The following is a 20,023-nucleotide window of genomic DNA, read 5'->3' as shown; positions in this document are numbered from 1 at the left end:
TTTATTTTATTTTTATTTTATTTTATGGGTATGAGGACACTGTAGCAGTACAGATGGCTGTGAGCTATCGTGTGTGGCTGCTGGGAATTGAACTCAGGACCTCTGCCAGCCCTGCTCGCTCCAGTGTGATTCACTGTAGCTGTCTTCAGACACACCAGAAGAGGGCGTCAGATCTCATTACAGGTGGTTGTGAGCCACCATGTGGTTACTGGGATCCGAACTCAGGACCTTTGGAAGAGCAGTCAGTGCTCTTACCCACTGAGCCATCTCACCAGCTCTTGTTTTGTTCTTTGTAACTGTCTTGTCACATATTACTCAGGATGGCCCCATACCTTGTGGGATCCTCCTGTGCCAGCCTTCAGTGTGCTGGGATTCTAGGTATGCATCATCACCCTTGGCTTGCTCTTGGTTAACGTAACGTACAGCCACCAGTTTCCATCTTAGCACTGTTTTTACCCCCACCCCAAGTCCAGAAGTTTTAGTGTGATAGGCTTATTCCTTCTTTCCTTCCTTCCTTCCTTCCTTCCTTTTTTTCCCCAAGGTAGGGTTTCCCTGTGTAACAGCTCTATCCTAGAACTCTCTTTGTAGACAATACTGGCCTTGAATTCAGAGATCTACCTGCCTCTGCCTCCCTGGTGTTGGGATTAAAGGTGTGTACCACCATGCCTAGCAGGTTTTAATTTTCATTTCTCTTGAAATATTTTCTAATTTTCCTGAGATTTCTCCTTTGCCTCAATGGGGATATTTCTGTTCCATCTACATCTTTTCCAGGTTTTTGGATTTTTTTGTTTGTTTTGTTTTTCTGTTATTGTAGAGTTATTCCATTGTAATCAGAAAGCTGTTGTTTTAGTGGAATACCTGTTTCAGAGTCTAGCAACACCTCAGAAAGTGGCACCTAGAATTATCCCTGTGGCCCAGCAATGCCAGCTCTTGTGAATTTAAAGTAGCAGTTGCTACTACTTCACCTATCCCTGGAGAAAGAGCAATATAGTCAATATGAGAGGAAACAGCAAATAGCTGTTGCCTCTCTGAGATTGCCAGCCATTCAGGGTGTAGCAAAGCTTCATTCTCCAGTCAGGTTGCTGGGAACACCTGTGAACCTAAAATAAATGGTCGATGTAGGTTAGCCCTAGTTTTGAGTTCTGAGCTTGCCCAGTTGAAGCAGAGTGCCCTGATCCATACATCAGTATTTTGCAGGGCTCAGGTGTGTGTCTTATTCTCGATCAGCCCTCAGGGCAGCTTCTGGAGACAGCAGGCACACTTCACCCACCCTGGATAAACCCTCAAACTTGGAGCTCTTGTAACTCTGGGCTGGTGGTGTCTAGAACACGTGGCTCTCAGTTCAGCTGTGTGACAAACTATCTTGCCGTGCCAGGTTGAATTATGTTCTTTTCCCTCCTCTCTCTACAGCCATTGACCTGATGTACGGAGGTATTTACTGCTTCTTGTGTCAGGACTACATCTATGACAAAGACATAGAAATCATTGCCAAAGAGGAGCAGCGAAAGGCTTGGAAGCTGCAAGGTGCGTTCACCATGCTTAGAGAGAAGGTTGGGTGACTCAAAGTGGTTGTGGAAGCTGGTTTGGGCCAGGTAGGAGAGAAAAACAAGCCCTAACTCTCCTGTGGCAGCCATCCAGCTTGTAGGAGTGAGACCAAAAACTACTGCAGGAAGCTTAGAGATTTAGCTGAAGTGTGTTATTGGTTCTCAGGGGAGGATGGATGGTTCTTCCAGCACAATAGCCCAGGCTGTCTATCCTCCCCATGGAAGGTCTGCTACAGGCTACAATCCCTCCCTTTTCTTACTTAGTTCTCAACCTTGGCAGATTGGGATACTGTATTGCCTCTTGCTGGGCTGATGTGAAAATTCTAAATATTGGGCCAGGTGTCTAGCTCAATGGTGGAGCTGTTGCCTACTATATATAAGGCCTATGGCTTGAACCCTATCGCTACTAAGAAGGAAGAAAGAAAAATTGTTGAAATATGCCCCTGCCTGAATTATTCAAGCTCTTCTTGGCAGTGGAGTTAGATACATCACAGTGACAATACCGTTAGAACGTTTGTCCTCTTTTTATGTCTTTCATACATACAAAAACAGCCTGTCTTAGCATTCACAAGATAAGTTTGTGCTTCAGGTAAGGCAAAGTCCAGAAACCATGCAGAAGTATCTTCTAACACAGTGTCAGTCTGTAGGGGCTTGTGTTCTCATGCTAATTGTGTTACCCAAAAAACCTGTTTATAGTGTCTTGCACGTAGGCTAAGGGAAGCCTGCGCCCAGTTGGCTCTGATTGGGAAATAAAGTTGCCATTGGCCAATGGCTGGGCAGGGTAAGAAAGGTGGCACTTTTAGGATTTCTGGGTTAAAAAACCCACAGGGGTGAGGAACATGGAATTTGGCCATGAGGGGGCATAGGATTGGGAGGTGAGACGCTGAAATGTAGGGCCGAAGGGAAAGCGGCCCCATGGGAGGGCTGCCCAGAAGGAAGCAGGGTAGCAAGGGTAAAATACAGATTTACAAAGTGTTAACTTGGAAATACCAGACGGGAGTGTGTCCTAGAAGTGCGGAGCGAAGAGGGGATTAACAATTCACCGCTACACAGTCTTACAACTTCTGGTTCCTGAATTTACATTTTATATAGTAAAAAAACCACTTAGAAACTTTGAATGCTAGGTAAAAGCATATGGTAACAATGTAATTACTCCTTAAGTACAAACTATTATGTCTCTCCTTGGTAAAGTTTAGAATAGTAAGATAATCCTTCACTTCGCTACATATGTGGAAGTCATCCAGTTCCTTGAATGTTTCTGTTTGCAGAGGTTGGGATCTTCTGTTCATCCATCATAAAAAGAAAACTCACATCATAATAACTGTTGCACAAAGATCTTTAACAAATACCTTTACAACTTTATATGCACTGTAGCCTTTGTTAATAAAATCTCATATTTAACAGCTGTATAAGCCCATAGTGAAGAAATTATAATGAACGGAGTTTTACATTTTGCCGGGTTGTCATTGTGCACATCCTCCCGTCAACATCCAGTGTTCTGTCACTCCCCACCATACATGTACAGTCAGAATCTCTTACTGAATCTGGAACACAGCATTTCAACCAGACCGTCTTAGCAGTGAGCCTGAGGATTGGGCTGACTCTGGCAGATCACAAGCACATGCTGTTGTGCGTGGCTTCTACCTCGGTGCTGGGATCCTTACGTGGGTTGTCATGCTTACATAGCAAGCACATTAGCCAGTAAGCTATCTTCCCAATGGAATGACAGTTTTTTTGGTTTTTTGTTTTTGTTTTTCCGAGACCGGGTTTCTCTGTGTAGCCCTGGCTGTCCTGGAATTCACTCTGTAGACCAGGCTGGCCTCGAACTCAGAAGTCCACCTGCTTCTGCCTCCCAAGTGCTGGGATTAAAAGCATGTGCTATAATACGTATGATTTAGAAGCATTTTGAGTTGTATCTCTATAATGTTCTTAACATGGGAGGTCTGTCACAGTGAGCCTGCATTTCCTTCAGGTGTGGTAGAACTTGATGAGATAGTGAGATACAAGAAGCAAGGGAGAACCCACCAGTACTGCATTTGTGCAGATAGGCATCTGATTTAGTGGATGAGCCCTCCATCATTCCTTCATTCCCAGGGCATCAGCCTGGCTAGGTAGTACACTGTGGCTGTGGGTTATGTGGAGCTCTGCCGGGGTCAGGAAGGAAGCACAACTCACTTTGAGGACATGTTGGAGAACCTGGCTTAGCCCAGTGTTTCCAAACCAGTGTCGTCCAAACTGAATGGCTGCTGAATAATCCCTGACTAGGGGTTTACTTTCAGCTCCAAAGTATGCTGGAAAACATAGTATCAAAAACAGCCTATCAGTTCCTTATAGGAGAGGCATTGTTGTCCTGATAGTAGATGGAGAATGGAGCAGCCAAGCTTCCCTGGTGGCTTAGACTCCTGCACTCCTGGCAGGTGCTTGGTGGCTCTGGTGGCACCGTAGGTTTGTGTTTCTGTCTCTGTCCTTACATGTGCTTTCTGTCACATATTTAGTCACAGGTACAGAAGTGTTACGAAGCTTTATTCTTTCTTTCTTCTGGGTTTCCCTGGGTTTTTCCTGTTCAGTTTCCAGAGAGGCTCACAGTTGTCTGCATTAACAGTGGTCTGGTATGTCCCACTTGACCAGTGAGCCTCTGTGCAGGGGGAGTAGACCACCACCATGCTTGGCTGTTCTTTATTGGAAACTCCCTGTGTCTTTTAAGTTTGCTTTCTGTTGCTGGGAATAAAAACACTGACAAACACATCTTACACTTCCAGGCCACAGTCCGTCACGTAGGAAAGTCAGGGCAGGAACTGAAGCAGAAGCCATGGAGGAAAGGTCATGGCTCACTCGCTGTCTTTCTTATACACACCAGGGCCACCTTCCCAGGCAAATTTGATAGAAGCAGTTTTTCAGTTGAGGTCTCCAGATGTGTGTCATCAAAGCTTTTATTTACAAGAGATCTTAGCTAAAGACCCTGAGACTGCTCTTCATCTCCTCAGGTGTTGGAGAGAAGTTTTCAACTTGGGAACCAACTAAACGGGAGCTGGAGCTGCTGAAGCACAACCCAAAGAGGCGGAAGATCACCTCCAACTGTACCATAGGTTGGTGAGGGGTGTGCAGGCGCTCTGCCTCATCCTGCTTACACTTCTTTCCCAGAGTGGCAGCAGGCCTCACCTAACAGAGTCCCTCCTGGATTTGTTAAGCATCTAGCGCTTAAGCACTTGGTCTTCAGGGGCTGCTGTAGGTATGGATGCAGAGAGATGAGTGGAGATGGTCCCTTCCAGCCAATTGGCATCTATTTGCCTATTTAAAGGGACTCAAGTGTATCAAGTCAAATCAGCTCTTCATGGAGAGGTGACATGCCAGTGAGTGAGGGTGTTTACTATCTCTTCCCCCACCTACGGGAACTCTATAGACCAGGATGGTCTTGAGTCCTGAGATCCATCTGCCTCTGCCTCCTAAGTGCTAAGATTAAAAGTTGTGTGAATACGTGCACACACACACACACACACCCTACCTAACTCACCCCTCATGCTGACCATGCCTTCTAAAAAGAAGGAAGTATATTTTAGGGCTTGTTTGGAAAACACTTTGCTATGTTAGAGGAGGCTCCGTTTTGACCTACCTGTTTTCATAGCAAATGCATTTGTGATGGCATAAGGACCAAGTGGAGGGGGCAGTGGCGACGAGTGTTCCGCAGTCCACTAGAGATTAGTGAGCACGACACTTTCCTATTCTGAAGACAGTGACTGGTCGTGGAGCTGGTCTGAGCTCAGTGCACAGGTGACCGTGTTCTCGATGACTTTCCGTCCAGGTCTGCGTGGACTGATCAACCTGGGGAACACATGTTTCATGAACTGCATCGTGCAGGCGCTGACCCACACACCGCTTCTGAGAGACTTCTTTCTGTCAGATAGGCACCGCTGTGAGATGCAGAGCCCTAGCTCCTGCCTGGTCTGTGAGATGTCCTCTCTCTTCCAGGAGGTGAGTGCAGCTGCTGCTGGGGTGGGACAGCCATACAACTGCCTTTTCCCCTCTTTAAAAAGATGTGAAATAGAATTGATGAAAACCTAGCCTAATTATTTTCCACTGTGTGACTATACTGTAGAAGACAAGGCTTTTACAAAGGGATTGTTAGAGATGGGTTGTTAGCTTGGTGTTTGGAGGCATACTGTTCACCTAGGAGAGGAGCCCTTAAAGTGGCAGTGTGGCAGAGTCAACTTGTGGATGGCGTTTGTCTCAAGAGTCCTGTTGTAAGCCGGGCGGTGGTGGCGCACGCCTTTAATCCCAGCACTTGGGAGGCAGAGACAGGCGGATTTCTTAGTTCGAGGCCAGCCTGGTCTACATAGTGAGTTCCAGGACAGCCAGGGCTATAAAGAGAAACCCTGTCTCGAAAAATCAAAAAAAAAAAAAAAAAAAAAAAAAAAAAAAAAAAAAAAAAAAAGTCCTGTTGTCTGCCACATGCATTGAAGAAATCTGCAGATGAGCACCTTCCCAAGTGTGTTTTGTCAAAGGCTTCTGCCCTGCAGACTGGAAGCACAGAGACAGTGCTGAGGCTGAGTCCTTGATATAATCATAGCTACACTTGTGTTGTACCTGTTGATGCCTGTCCTCTTGCTCAAGGGTGGGACCTGCTCAGGCTTGATCTCAGGACCTACCTACCATCTAAGTAGACTCAGGCTGGGTATTAGAACTAAAATAACTTCCTTTTCCCATCCCAGAAATAGGGTGACCCCTGCCGTGCACAGAAACGAGCAGACAGACCTCATTTCTTTCAGTGGTCTTTTACCAGTCTGCATCCAGGCATCTTTGATCAAGTGTTGTCTGGCCTGCTTATGCCACAGCCCAGAGTTGAGCAGTGGACAAGTTACACAGGGGCTTTGCAACTGAGATGACTGAGCTGGCCCTTTCAGACCAAGGTTGCCAATTTTTGCCCTAGTCCAGGTTATTACTGACCCCTGCGTTGCTGGTGAGTGGAGCTATGGTAGTGAGCAGACAGGTAAAACTGCCAAAGCTGCAGGGTAAGAGAAAGTATGCTGAGAAGTCAGTCCTGGGCTTCACTGTCCCTGGGGCAAACAGCTAGTTACCATGTGACTAAAGCATCTCTCTTGGATTATTTTTTTAAACTTAGACTTAGTAATTTGCACCCAGTAAAACATTCTAGTATATAGTTATGTGAGTTGACAAATGTGTCACACGGGTTTTTGTCCCCAGAGTTCCCATTCCCATGCATGTGATATGGATGGTTGTGAAGCACATTTCCCATGTGTTGTGTATGTGCGATATTCCACCATCCCTGCTAGGTTTGTCTGTGTCTCCTTGGTGTGGAACCTCAGCGTCCATGTGGGCTCTCTCTTGCCAAAGAACTTATATAGTGGTCATAGTGCAGTTAGTGGGGGCCTGGGTCAGATACTGTGGCGTGGTTTCCAGTTTTTAACTTAACTTGGTAAAGTTGCTGATCTTGGTTTTCAGTATGCAGTATTAAACAGTCTACTGCAACAAGAACTTTGTGGCTTTAGTTTGTGTGACTGCTGCTCAGTTCTGGGCTCTAGCTGTTCATTGCTAGTGGAAGTTGAACATCTTTCATCTGATAAACAAAACCCAAAATGTTACACATTCCAAGACTGTGGTCACCAATGTGATATCACACACAGGTAGAGAATTCCATACCCGCCCTGGTCAGCACACACTTCATAAATTACCTTCAGACTATATTGAGTTTCACTGAGTTTCTGTGTCTAATACATGAAAATAGTTCATCTGCAACTCTGGATTAGTGTAATACCCAGCTTTACGGGTCCTGACAGGAACGGTGGCTATCACCAAACCTAAACCCTGACTGAAAGCCCAACAACAGGGAGAGCTTCAGGTCCAGCAGGCGCTGCTGGCTCTGGAGTGTCCATCGCAGCAACACTGCCAGGATTCTTTTGTGTGACCTCACCACAGGCTTGGTTTTAACACACAACAAATCACTTTGTTCCATGTGCCAGTGCCAGTAAGTGCTGCCTGAGACGCCCCAGTGTCCAAGCAGTCTCCTGCTCTTACAGAAACATGATGATGCCATTTTAGAAAACAAAGGCACTGAGTATTTTCCTGCCATTTCTCAACATGTAAATATGTCTTCATATATCTCTAGATTGTGATCTTGAGTATTTGGTTTGAAAAATTGCTGTTTGAATTGCTGAACTGAGTTTCAGAGTTTGTTTTTTTTTTAAAGGACTTGGGGTTAAAACAGAATTTTCCCATTTCTAGAATGACTTTAAATGTACTTAGTTTTGTACTGTGCGTTTCCAAGAAGTGGCTTCTCAGGCAAAAGAAGCCCTGGTATAATAATGATGAACTTAGGAAACGCATTCTGTATAAATGGGTATCTGGTTGGTTCTTGGTGTTACTATGCCGTTGATCACTTTCCTTAGAAGAGATCTATGAGGTTCCCTTAAAGAATGAACTTAGAATTCTCAGTTTACAGACAGGCTTGGGATGAAGCTCAGCAGTAGACCTATTGCTTAGTATACCTGAGGCCCTGAGTTTGATTCCCTCATTGCAAAATGGCCCAGGAGTTAGCTTTGTTTTTCTCAGGTTGCAAAAGGGCTTACAGGCTCAGGAGACTCACTCACTTGATAGCTGTTTACTTTGGTGACAGATTGGTACTGGCAGCCATTTACAAAGCAGCAACATCAGTTGGGTGAGGAATCAGGAATATCCCATTCCTTGAGAGTTTAGGGAGTGTGTATATACACAAATTAATGATAAAAAGCAACAGGGAGGCCTGGAGGAAGAGATGCTAGTACAGGTTCCCCATCCTTGCCCTGAAAAATCTGAACTCCGGATTTTCTGTGACCTACAACTTCTGAGCACATGAGCATTTTCAGATTGCTGGATTCGGTAATGGCTTTACAAGTATTCCAAACACTGAAACATTCAACTCTTCTCACCCAGTCATACATGAGATCTAGCTTGAGTGCCACTTGAGAAAACTAAAGTGAATAAGTAAATGTCAGCAGCTATGTGAAGAGTAGGCTCGAGCACACAGTGGCTCTCACATCAGCGGGCCTTAGGTGCCTAACCAAGCAGGGCTCCCTGGGCTCTTCACTGCAGGAAGCGTGACGTGGAAGTGAGCCTCTCAGTCTAGTATCTCAGCAGTAGACTACTGCCTGGCTCCCTGAGCTCTGCAATACCTAAGCCACCTGCAGTTTGTCCTCCCTGTGCTCCCAGGAACTTGTTCACTGGCCCCATTGCAGCTGGCCCCAGTGGCCTGCAGTCAAACACCATCCCAGCAGGATGGGCAGGTGTTTTGTGAGGCAAACATTGTATAGAATAAGCCACTTAAATTTGCTGTTTGTTGTGTGGGCTTATCAGTGGAAATAAAGTGGAGGAAAGTGAGCCCACGTAATAATCCAGTTTGTAAAAAGGAAGGCAAGTCCATTTGATCAAACTAGTCCTACCCAGTCTGTGCAGCTGTGATGTTTTGTGTGATGAAGACTGGCGGGTGTCCTATTGTCCCTTTCCTTCTCTCTAAACAGTTTTACTCGGGGCACCGCTCCCCACACATTCCGTACAAGCTGCTACACCTGGTGTGGACGCACGCCCGGCACCTGGCGGGTTATGAGCAGCAGGACGCACATGAGTTCCTCATTGCAGCCCTGGACGTCCTCCACCGGCACTGCAAAGGTGGGCCTGCCACCATCTCCCTGCTAGGCGAGGCAGGCGGGAGTTTCCTTAGAAATGGTCCAGGGCAAGGCTGCTGTGCATCAGATTGTCTTGCATAGTCAATATAATCAGGCTCTGTTTCCGGTTGGGAAAACTGCATGGTTGCTTCCAAGGAGTCTTCCATAGTTTGTTAGTATTGATTGATTTGGGGTATTTTGGGAAGCATCGTCTCACTGTAGCTCACACTGGCCTAAAGCAGTGGTCCTCTTGTCTCAGTCTCCTGAGTGCTGGGATTACAGGTGGGAACCTCTGTACAAGAGTAAAGATCCCAGAGTCAATGTGCTGGCGTACACACCTACAGTCCCGGCAACCAAGAGGCAGTTGAAGGTCACCCAGAGAAATACCTTACCTTGTCAGGAACAAAAAAAGACAAGGAAAAAATGACATACCACCACCTCCTCCCCAACCCTCACCACCAGAGAGATTTCTCGTGAAATGAATGCCTTCACTCTTCATAGAGTGTTGGTCCTCCAGCTGTCCTCCTGCCTCTGCTGGGTGGGTGTGGACTTGCTGGCTACTTTGTACTGTCTTGGTGACATTACTAATGGTAACTGCACATCTTGTTCCTCAGGTGATGACAACGGGAAAAAAGCCAACAACCCTAACCACTGCAATTGCATCATCGACCAGATCTTTACGGGTGGGCTCCAGTCTGATGTTACATGCCAAGTCTGCCAGTAAGTGCTCCCACCAGCCACTGTGAGTGTCAGTTTGCCAGAGCACTTCCTGCCCCACTTCCCAGTCATCAAGGCTGAGTGTTGTGTGGGCTTGGAGCCTAAAGCTCAGCCCCACCTTGAGAAAGGTTCCTTGAGTTCTGTGGTGCTCATGGTGGAGTGCCTATACTAGTTTCATGTCAACAGCTGTGCTCTGATCATTTGAGATAAAATACCTCTGGTAGAAAAGACACAAGAAATGGACAAATTGCCTGAGTCTGCTGGCTCCTCTTCCCCTTAGTGGCCTGCAGAGTTTTGCTGTGGCACTCAGCAGGATGTCCTCAGCAGCTTCATACACATTTCTCTGCTTTCCTTAGAGTCAAGGCCAAGACCCAAAGCAAAATAGCCCGTGCAGGTGGCAGGTCGTTGGCTTCTGTGGTCCAACGTGTGAGTCGGCTCTTTTTCCATTTGCTGACATAAAGTTGCAGTTCTTTCCAGGTGTTCCCATTGCTTAGAGCTTTCTTCTTCAGAAGCAAAAGTCTTCAGAAGCAGAAAGGATCCTTTGGCAGTGGCTAGAGCAGCCCCTCCCCCGTGCTGTACCTTGGCCTTGCTCCTCTGGCTCACCCTTTACGCTGTTGTTTTTGGCCACAGTCCCTCAGTGCCCACCTGCTGTTTGAACAGGGTTCAGGACCAAGGTGCTCCTTTGACGCCTTGTCTTCGAGTAACGTAGAGTTCCTCCCTCTCTGCCCTTGTATGTTAGCAAGAGGTGGTCTCAATTTCAGTCCTTGTTTAGTCAATTTCTTATTCTGCGTTTCCTCTTTTTAAATATTGTAACTAAGCTTCCTGGCAGGAGTCAGCCTTGTTAAACACAGCAGGCTTGTTTGTGGGGCTGCCATGTTTGGCCTGCCCATTCTTGTGCATGGAGGTCTCTCTGTCTGTGCCCATTCAGGGCACCTAGTTTCTGGGCAGTGTTTCTGCAGTTCCTGTTGTGAGGTGGATCCTAGAACACAGAGTTCTGATTGTAGCTCAGGACTTTATACTTTGCAAAACTTTTCAAACAAAGTCATGACTTTGGATACCCCTGTTTTATCCTGAGGTACCCTGTGAACAGATGGACTGCCTCAGAGATCGCAATAGGCTTCGGTCCTCATATGTTCTCATGTGTTTTCCTCTTTCCCTGCAGTGGGGTCTCCACCACCATAGACCCCTTCTGGGACATCAGTTTAGACCTGCCTGGTTCTTCTACTCCATTCTGGCCCTTGAGCCCAGGGAGCGAGGGCAGTGTGGTTAATGGGGAGAGCCATGCATCCGGGACCACCACTCTCACAGACTGCCTGCGAAGGTGAGACACATCCTGCAGGGTTAGTTCGGAATACCATCTCTTCCTTCTAGTTTAAAGCATGATTTGATCTTTAAATTATTGGGGGAAAAAAAAAACAAGAAGAAAAAAGTGACAAAGAAAATTAGCGGATCATTGTAGGTTTTCTACAGCTATAAGGTGACATGATGATCCTGGTACCTTCACCAGTCCTCCACCGTGACACTCCAGAGCACAGAGGAGTGGACAGGTGTCCATGTCACAGCAGTCGCTGAGGCTGGTGGAGGCAGGAGCGTCACAGTCCTTTCTAGCTATGCCTTCATCTAAATCCACAACCCACACCTGCTCCTCAGTAGTTCAAGTCTAGCTTCCTCTAGATTCTCAGGGAGGTTTGTGAGTGGAACCTCACATCGTATTACTGCGGAATAGTCTCTTTCCACTCCTTGATCTCTGGCAGCCCAGAGAATTGTGTTTGGGCATAGATCATACCATTCCAGTGCTGACAGGTGGCCTGTGGGTGATGCACCAATTGTTTATTGAGTCATTTGTGTGTAGCTTTGTGGCTATGTGCTCCATTCTGAGACAGGTTGTGTTGCTGGAAGTTAAAAAAATTATCACCATTTCCCCAGACCTTTCATTAGTACTCTTATATTTGTGTATATGTACACACATACACATACATACACTAAGACAAGCTTAAAAGAATCAGGAAAAGATGAACACAGACTTCCTGTTTGTGTTGTTGTAAAATATGACACCTTTAACTACTGGTGAACTTTGAGTGGTAAAATGATCTGTTCCCTTTTTTCCATGTCTTTTATTTTTCCCCCTCCATGTTTGTTTATTTATTTTTAATAAAAGCATGTTTTTTTTTTAATGCCTTGTAGATTTACCAGACCAGAGCACTTAGGAAGCAGTGCCAAGATCAAGTGTAGCGGTTGCCATAGCTACCAAGAGTCCACAAAGCAACTCACCATGAAGAAACTGCCCATTGTGGCCTGTTTCCATCTCAAAGTGAGTGTCCCAGAAAGCCAGCCATGGGGCAGCCTCACATTGGCCTGCAGCATGGCCTCAAGCTCACCAGTGCACCAGCCCCAGGAAGCAGGACTGCTCCTGCACTTTCCTTCTGCCAGTGTAGGCCGGAGGAGACATCAGATGGCCTGCACTGTAATACACCACCCTACTGCACGGAGACATGGTTCCTCACTGAACCTGGAATCAGGCTTGAGTTGGCGAGCCCAGTGATCCTTGCTTCTGTACCTCCCATGGCGCTGGGGTTCCAGGCCCACTTCTGGCATTTCATGTGGTTGCTAGGGATATGGACTAAAGGGCTCAGGCTTGTACAGCAAGCACTCTTAACTGCTAAGCCATCTTCCCAACTTCTCTTTTAACTTTCTATTTCACTTAAAAACAGACCCAGACCCAAGCCTGGGCTAGGAGGTGTGAGTCAGTGGTAGAGCTCCTGTCTAACATGCACAAGACTCTCAGTTCCACCCCAGAACTGAGAAAGATCCAGAAAACAAACTCCAGTTGGAGTCTAGTCTAGAGTCAGCAGGTCCTTTGTAGGAAAGGCCAGGTGGTAGGCAGTAGGAACTTGCATCTGGTGTTGTTGTGTATGGTTGTTTTGCCTGCATGTATAACTGTGCACCATATGTGTACCTGGTATCCACAGAAGCCAGAAGAGGGTGTCAGATCCTTGAGGACTGGCATTACATGAGCCAGTATGTATGCTGGGAATCAAAGCAAGGTCCTCTGGTAGAGTAGCCAGCGCTAGTGTTTGATTCTTTAAAGGCTACATATGATTCGTTTCCTATTCTTTAACAATGTGAGAAATCAGTTTGTGCTTGGTAGTCTAAAACTGTAATCCCAGCATGTAGGAGGAGGAAACAGGAGGGTCCTGCAGTGTGTGGCAGCCTGAGTAGGCTTGAGAGTCAGGAAAACCAGTCAGGAAAGTAGAAGCTGTTTGCTGGGCCTCGAGGCTTGGTTGCCTGGATGTTGCTCAATCTGCTCACTCTCCCCCAATCCCTTATCTCTGCAGCGATTTGAACACTCAGCCAAACTTCGGCGGAAGATCACCACATATGTGTCTTTTCCCCTGGAATTGGACATGACACCCTTTATGGCCTCCAGGTAGAAAGGTTTGGTGCCCCTGTGTCTGGGTGGGGAGCCAAGTTGTCTGGTGGGTGCTCGCCCAGTGCCAGCCTTTAGACACGGTAATGACAGCTGTCTAGGCCTCACTGCTGCCCCAGGACTTACCCCGTGGTGGGTTGCCCATTTGTACTCTACATCCCTCATCACTTATCAACTTTCAGACTTGGCCATCAAGATAAGGTTACAGGCATACCACATGTGACACTTTTTGGTTGATGGAGACAGACTTTGAAATACAGATAAGCAAGGTTGATTCACTTCTTTGAGATCAAATCCTGTATATCATAGACTACATCACATTCAACCCTCTAAAAACTACAGTGCTTGCTAATGTCTTTAGTTTGCTGTCTGTAGCTGGGAGCTGTAAGTGTGGTGGCTTAAAACAATAGAAATTTATTTTCTCGCAGTAATAGAAGCCAGAAATATGAAACTTGGTGAGAAGGATCCTGACAGGTTTCCCTCCTAGACTCATCTAGCTCCTGGATGCTCTGGGCCCTTGTCTGTCTGTTACTACCCTGGGCCAAGACCTGCCCTTCCTGAATCTGTGTCTCAGGCATTGGTTTGTTTCCAGTTATTAGTGGTTAAGGGTAGAGCTGTCTGGACGGCCTCATGTCAACACTCTCTATCCCATCTATCCATCCGTACAGGTTTTCTAAATGGTCACATTTGCAATTCTGGGGGCTCAAGATGCAGGCAGTCCACCTCAGAAGCCACACCTCAGCCCACTATACTGTCCTGAGCAGGCTTCTTATTAGTAGCCATTGATGCCCTTCCTTGTAGCTATGGTCCTGGGTTCATGGGTCACTGACTTAAATGGTATCATAGACTTTCAGAGTTATCTCTTTGGAAAATCGGGTATTCACATATCTAGGGATGGAGTGACATTGTTGCTGATATCAAGGTCTCATGGGACTTGCTGTCTTCTGCTTATTTTGGATGTAGGTAAACACACCAAACTAGTTTAAAACTTGGTATTTCCTGTTCAGTCCCTCCTCCCATTCTACCCAGCCTGTTAGTAAGCTACTTCAGATCCCTTATGCTCTTTTAAGGGTGTATGTGGGGCTAACTTACACATAGCCTTTCATTTGGTATGTTACAAACAAAACTCTTCACAAACCAGTATCAGAAGCCCCTGGGCAGCAAGTGACTTCAGTGTCCATGGGGATGGGGGTATGGGAAGGTGCAGGAACCACCAACACTAGGAGGCCAGGGAGCGCCAGTCCAAACTAGATATCTCATCACCACATGGGGGCAGTCTGCCAAAGGAAATTGGTTTGATGGGATACACCTTCATATTGGTTAATGCTGTTGTCAGAGCCTGTGTCTGTGGGGAGGTGGTAATTACGCTTTATTACTGTTCTTACAGCAAAGAGAGCAGGATGAATGGGCAGTACCAGCAGCCCCTGGACAGTCTCAACAATGACAACAAGTATGTGGGGTTGCAGGGCCTGGGACAGGGCGAGCTGGCATGGTGGTTGTACAGGTCTCTGCCCATGGCATGTAGGGAAAGGCACATGCTCAGCTCCCATTTCTCAGGCCACTCATCTGTCCTTTCCCTCTGAACAGTCTCCCTCCTGGTGGCAGCCCCACTGTAGAGGCCTGCTGAGGGTCTGCTTGGGAGCTCAGCATAATGAACCTGCTCCCTCTGGCTCCGTTTCTCTTGCTGTTGGTAGACCAGGCAGATGACACCGACTAAAGTAGTTACTACCACTGTGGTAGTCACTGCTGCCATCATTTGCCTTCGCTGTGGTTCTAGGAATTGTCTTTGCTGGGCCAGAGCTGCATGATGCAGACTTGGTTCTCCCAGCTCTGCAGCCAGCCTATTCTGCTTTAGTTTGGAGGTATTCTGCCAGTTCAGCAGACCATAATTCAGCTGTCCTCTCCTTTCATACCAGGTATTCCTTGTTTGCTGTCGTTAACCATCAAGGGACCTTGGAGAGTGGCCACTATACCAGCTTCATCCGGCAGCACAAAGACCAGTGGTTCAAGTGTGATGATGCCATCATCACCAAGGCCAGCATCAAAGATGTGCTAGACAGTGAAGGGTATGTCTGGAGGTGGGGCTGGAGGAACCCTGTGCTGTTGGTGCTTATCCATCCCTCCTGTCTGACCAAAGCCAGTGGCTGTCTGCATCTGCCACAATATGCATATTCACCTTGGTTTAGTTTGGCTTTGTTGCTGAAGGGACAAGTGGTTCCTTGGATAGAAGTTGCTTGTAGGTCATGATTATAGGGTGGGAGTGTTGCTGAACAGAGTTGCACCTCTAAATCAGAGACTGCTGTGGTCAGCATTTGTCCACATGATTATGCTGTGCAGTGGTTCTGGATCGACTTCTCTGCTGCTTTTGTCACTTGTGATCCATCTTTTGCCCTGAGCTTCCTTAGGATTCTCGGCCTGGGGACAAGGTAGAGCACCTGCCACAGATGGGGTTAGTGTGTGTGAGGCTCTGGGCCCTGGGATCCCCAGGAGAGGAGTCAAAGAGAAGAGTGCGCTATTGGGCAGGGGTTGGGGTTGAGGAGACAGGGAAGCTGCATGAGGATAGCACCACTGAATAGGAGAGGTAGTACCTACAGGAAGTCACCAGGGCTGCAGTGACCCACTCCCTAGTAAGCATGGGGGTCAGATTGGGCGGGAGGAGTCAGGCAGCGTCTTTCTTGCTTGAGGGGCCACAGTAGCTATTCAAAACTTCAGGCATGTGAGCCATTCTTGACTGGCTATCTTGGAAGGTAGGACTAAACCTACTTTCCCTTTGCCTCCACAGGTACCTACTCTTCTATCACAAGCAGTTCCTGGAATACGAGTAACCGCCTGCCTTGCTGGCCAGAAAGAAAGAGAGAGAGAACAAGGTGGCAAGATTCCCGACATGATCCCTGCTCCCCCCACATCAGCACACCATGGTGTTCCTCCTGTGCAGGCGAGCCTCACACATGGCCTCCTGCACTGGATGTGTCAGGTGGGGTGGGCTGTGAGAGCTGAGTGGAGTGCACCCTTGGTGGAAAGAGCTGCCTCACCAGCACCTAACTTTTTAACCTTGTAGGCTGGGGATGAATGTCTTCAGGGCAGACCAGCCTCTGCCTGTTACTTCACCCTGCTATCCCACATGGGTTTAAAAAGCACCTGCCTCCTTGAAAATGAGCCCATGAAAGCTGTAGAGTGGGCAAAGATGATGCCAGAGGGCAGAGTGCTTGCAGCAGCCCTCTGGCATGAAGGGCAGAGGGTGTGTCTCTTCTTTCTAAAATTGTAAGATAGCCCCTGGGCCCAGGTTAAGGCCACCCACAGGTTACAAAGACATCTGTCCTTCAGATAACTTAACATCAACTGCATGTAGAAACATCAGCTCAGAGGTCCCCTTTGTTTTCTAGAAATAGGCATCTTCTTACCTCTACCCCATTGCTCTTTTTCCACACTGGTGAATTTCATAAACGTGATAGTAGTGAAGTGAATGATTATTGAGTTTATATGGAATTTTAGATGATTCTCTTTCTTCTGGGAGTGTCTTGCTTTTTTGATCAGTGTCGTTTCCTTGCCCTGTGCCCTGCCTTCCTTCCCGCACAGTTAGCTGGTGGCCAGGCAGTGGAGATCAGGGTCCCTGGTATCTTTGCGGTAGATTCCTTGGTGGTTCCATTGACCCAATCTTCCCATGTTTCTTCTTATCTCTGGTCTTTTTGCCTGCCCAGGGAGGTTTAGCGGCTGCGTGAGATTTGAAGCTGAGTGGTCCAGGTGGAGACTGCATTGCATAGTGCCACCCACTTGCGTCTGTTCTGTGTTCACTATAGTTTCAGTTACAGCCAGAATAAGAAGATTCCATCACCAGTTCTGCTGGCAGGGTCAGTCGTGAAGTTTATTGTAAGATATTTTGCATGTATCTTTGGACAAGGCCTAGGTTGTCCACTTCTAAGAAACTGAAATCTAGGGTCTTGGTGTTTCTCCTTCCACCACTGCCTTCTCAGTGGTGCTTGCCCAGGAGCCTGTTGGTACTCACCCCAGGAGTTTCAGGACGGGCAAGTATTTCCTAAGAGCCAGGCTCTGAACTATAGGTCCATAGCAGGTTTGCATAACAAGTATGGCTGTGATTTAAATTACATAAAATTATGTGTACAGTTTTTTTGTTTTTTTTTTTTTTACTATATGAAGATAAGATTTTTTTTTTTCACTTACAGGCTATATTAGAGCAGTACAGGGTCCAGCCCAGCTCCTTGCCTAGCTAATTGTGATGGAATGAGGTAGCTGTGGCAGAACTAAGTGACCACTGCTCAATCAGTGTGAAAATCACCCAAAGTCAAGGGCAGCAAAAGCTCTGTTGTGTGGTGACACTTGCCCTGTTCTTTGGTGTGTTTCTATTTCTGCATTTAAAGTAAAGAACAGACTTGAAGCATGTTTTGAGTGTGACTGAGCCTAAATTCTCAGACATGGACCCATGACTGTAGGACTCTGCTGTGGAGATGCCTTTGGGGCAGCACATTGTATTTGTGAATAAGTCCACAGTTCAGACTTCAGTTGCCTATGGGAACCAAAGTCCCAAGCTTCCTGAAGGTCTGCCTTCTTGACACTCCAGTGGATGGGACATCCAGAGCAGGGGCGATGAGCAGGTGTGCTGGCCAGGCCTGCCTCCTCTGTCCCCACAGCACACAGCCCACTTTTTCCTGTATTTGGGGTACTAAGGAGGACAGCAGCTGTTTTCTGTCATTGTGACGTTAACCTTTAGATCCAAAAGCATTCCCTTCCTTCACCGTGGCTTTAACATTCTAAACACTTCACTCTGTACCTGTGACAAGGTCAACCAACTTCATGACTGCCACACATCCATCTGGCCCTACCTCTCTGTCCTGGGGTCCTCAGCATGATGTCTCTACTAGACAGGCATGTGTGGACGACTAAGAACAGCATATTTGAGCAGTGGGCTTGGGAAGTTCCTTTAGTTCCGCCTCTGGATAGCAAGGCAGGAAAAGGGTTTCCCATCCAAGAACCACCTAGTATATGTGCTCAGATGGTCACAGAAGTGCATCTCACCACAGGCTGCATTGCCCACCCCTGGTCTAGAGCAGTGAGCAGACCTCTTCCATAGATCGCTGGCGCCAGCTTCACAGGAAAGTAAAGTAGCTCTCTTCAAATGTCCTCAATGAGAGATTGAGGTGTTAGGATGGGATCTGTGGTTCCTCTCTTCATCCCAGAAGTCCCCCTTCAAGCTGGGCACTACCTGAATGTCCCACACCATGTGAACCTGAGTGCTGTTGTATTTGGCTCAGTGTGTATGCTTTTTTTCCTTGTGTAAAAAACATTGTTCTTTTTGACAAGTGGCTTGTTTCATTTATTATAGCTTTGAAATAAAAAATCGTGAGAGGAAAAAAATCCAATGATTGTACTGTGGTTAGAAGTTTTATTACCAAGACATTTATGTCACTTTTCTTTCCCTTGTCATTTTGAGGGGCTATTTGACTCCTCCCTAATGGCTTTTAGTCTTTCCTATATCATAATAAAGCTGCATTTTATTCTGAAACCTGACTGTTTAACCTCGTTACTGACACAGACAGCCAAAATGTGGGTAGCAGCAGGCAGAGTGGTAGGGTGGGCTAGCTATGGGTTCCCTATGGGTAGGGATGTCCTGCACTCCACCTGCTCTGCAGTATATAAGCTGTTTCCACCTCCTTCCTGCCAGGTGGGCATGGAGGCCACACAATAGTCTCTGCTCTGCAATGTATCAGCTGTTTCCACCTCCTCCCTGCCAGGTGGGCATGGAAGCCGCACATTAATCAAGGCAGACAGATCTCTCTGGTCTGCATAGCAAGTTCCAGTCAGCCAGGGTTACACAGCAAGACCTTGGCTCAAAAGACAAAGGCAAAGTGGTCCTCTTCCTTCTGTGGGCAGGAGCATGATAAGCAAGGTAGCGACACTCAGTAGCCAGGTCCTCTGGGGACGTCCTCGGCAGATGCTGGGATGCCCCTTCCCCACTCCAGAGTAAGCAAGTCAGCTCCTCACTTGGCTGGATCAGACCCTTGTCTCGGAAGCTACTTAAATCTGAAATTCTGGCTCTCCTGTTTTAGATGACTTTATATGGAAATAGTCCAGAGAACTATGCCCCGTGGAACCCACAGCTTGCCCACTGTGTGGCACTGTCATGGAATTAGAACTTCTTCCACCCTCGAGGCCTAAGACCTTCAGGTTAAGAACCACTCAAAGTGTTGTGGGTGTAGCTCAGAGGGACAGCACGTGCATTAGTATTCGTAATGTGGGTTCAATCCCTAGCCTTGTGCCCCCCCCCCAAAAAAAAGGTGTGGCTGGAGAAATGGCTCAGTGGTTAAAGAGCACTGGCTACTCTTTCAGGGGACCTGCAGTTCAGTTTCCAGCACCCACATGGCAGCTCACAGCAGTAACTCCAGTTGCAGGGTTTCTGACATCCTCATACTGACGTATGTGTGGGCAAAACACCAATAAACATAAAATAAAAATATACTTTTAAAAAGCCCGTTAAATGTATTTTCTAAGATGGGAAATAACAAGTCTGTGACTTCATTTGTAAGCCTAATACTGAGCAGATTTCATAATCACCTTGGAACCTCTTGCCGTACTGGCTTGTGAGGGGCAAGCATGCAATGGTTTCTGGTTAACAGTAGAAGCCTGCCATAGACATCCCCATCCTTTCCCTTTAGCAGTTTTGTGTAAGT

The 20,023-nt window shown here is 47.0% G+C and overlaps 1 protein-coding gene across 1 annotated transcript in view; it reads left to right on the top strand.

Annotated features, from left to right (window-relative positions):
* Usp22 (ubiquitin specific peptidase 22) overlaps positions 1-18,858 on the top strand; it is a 24,093-nt gene extending 5,235 nt beyond the window's left edge. The window contains exons 3-13 of the mRNA XM_031351319.1: positions 1,411-1,524; positions 4,529-4,630; positions 5,344-5,513; positions 9,053-9,200; positions 9,811-9,916; positions 11,076-11,234; positions 12,098-12,224; positions 13,249-13,340; positions 14,728-14,790; positions 15,257-15,406; positions 16,123-18,858. Of these exons, the coding sequence (XP_031207179.1) occupies positions 1,411-1,524; positions 4,529-4,630; positions 5,344-5,513; positions 9,053-9,200; positions 9,811-9,916; positions 11,076-11,234; positions 12,098-12,224; positions 13,249-13,340; positions 14,728-14,790; positions 15,257-15,406; positions 16,123-16,165 (1,274 nt within the window). The 3' untranslated portion in view covers positions 16,166-18,858. The remainder of the gene's footprint in view (positions 1-1,410; positions 1,525-4,528; positions 4,631-5,343; positions 5,514-9,052; positions 9,201-9,810; positions 9,917-11,075; positions 11,235-12,097; positions 12,225-13,248; positions 13,341-14,727; positions 14,791-15,256; positions 15,407-16,122) is intronic.
* The last annotated feature ends 1,165 nt before the right edge of the window (positions 18,859-20,023 follow it).

This window comes from Mastomys coucha, unplaced genomic scaffold (genome assembly GCF_008632895.1).
Source record: "Mastomys coucha isolate ucsf_1 unplaced genomic scaffold, UCSF_Mcou_1 pScaffold5, whole genome shotgun sequence".
NCBI lineage: Eukaryota > Metazoa > Chordata > Mammalia > Rodentia > Muridae > Mastomys > Mastomys coucha.
The sequence above is the reverse complement of the archived record's forward strand: the minus strand, read 5'-3'. Positions and strand labels throughout refer to the sequence as shown.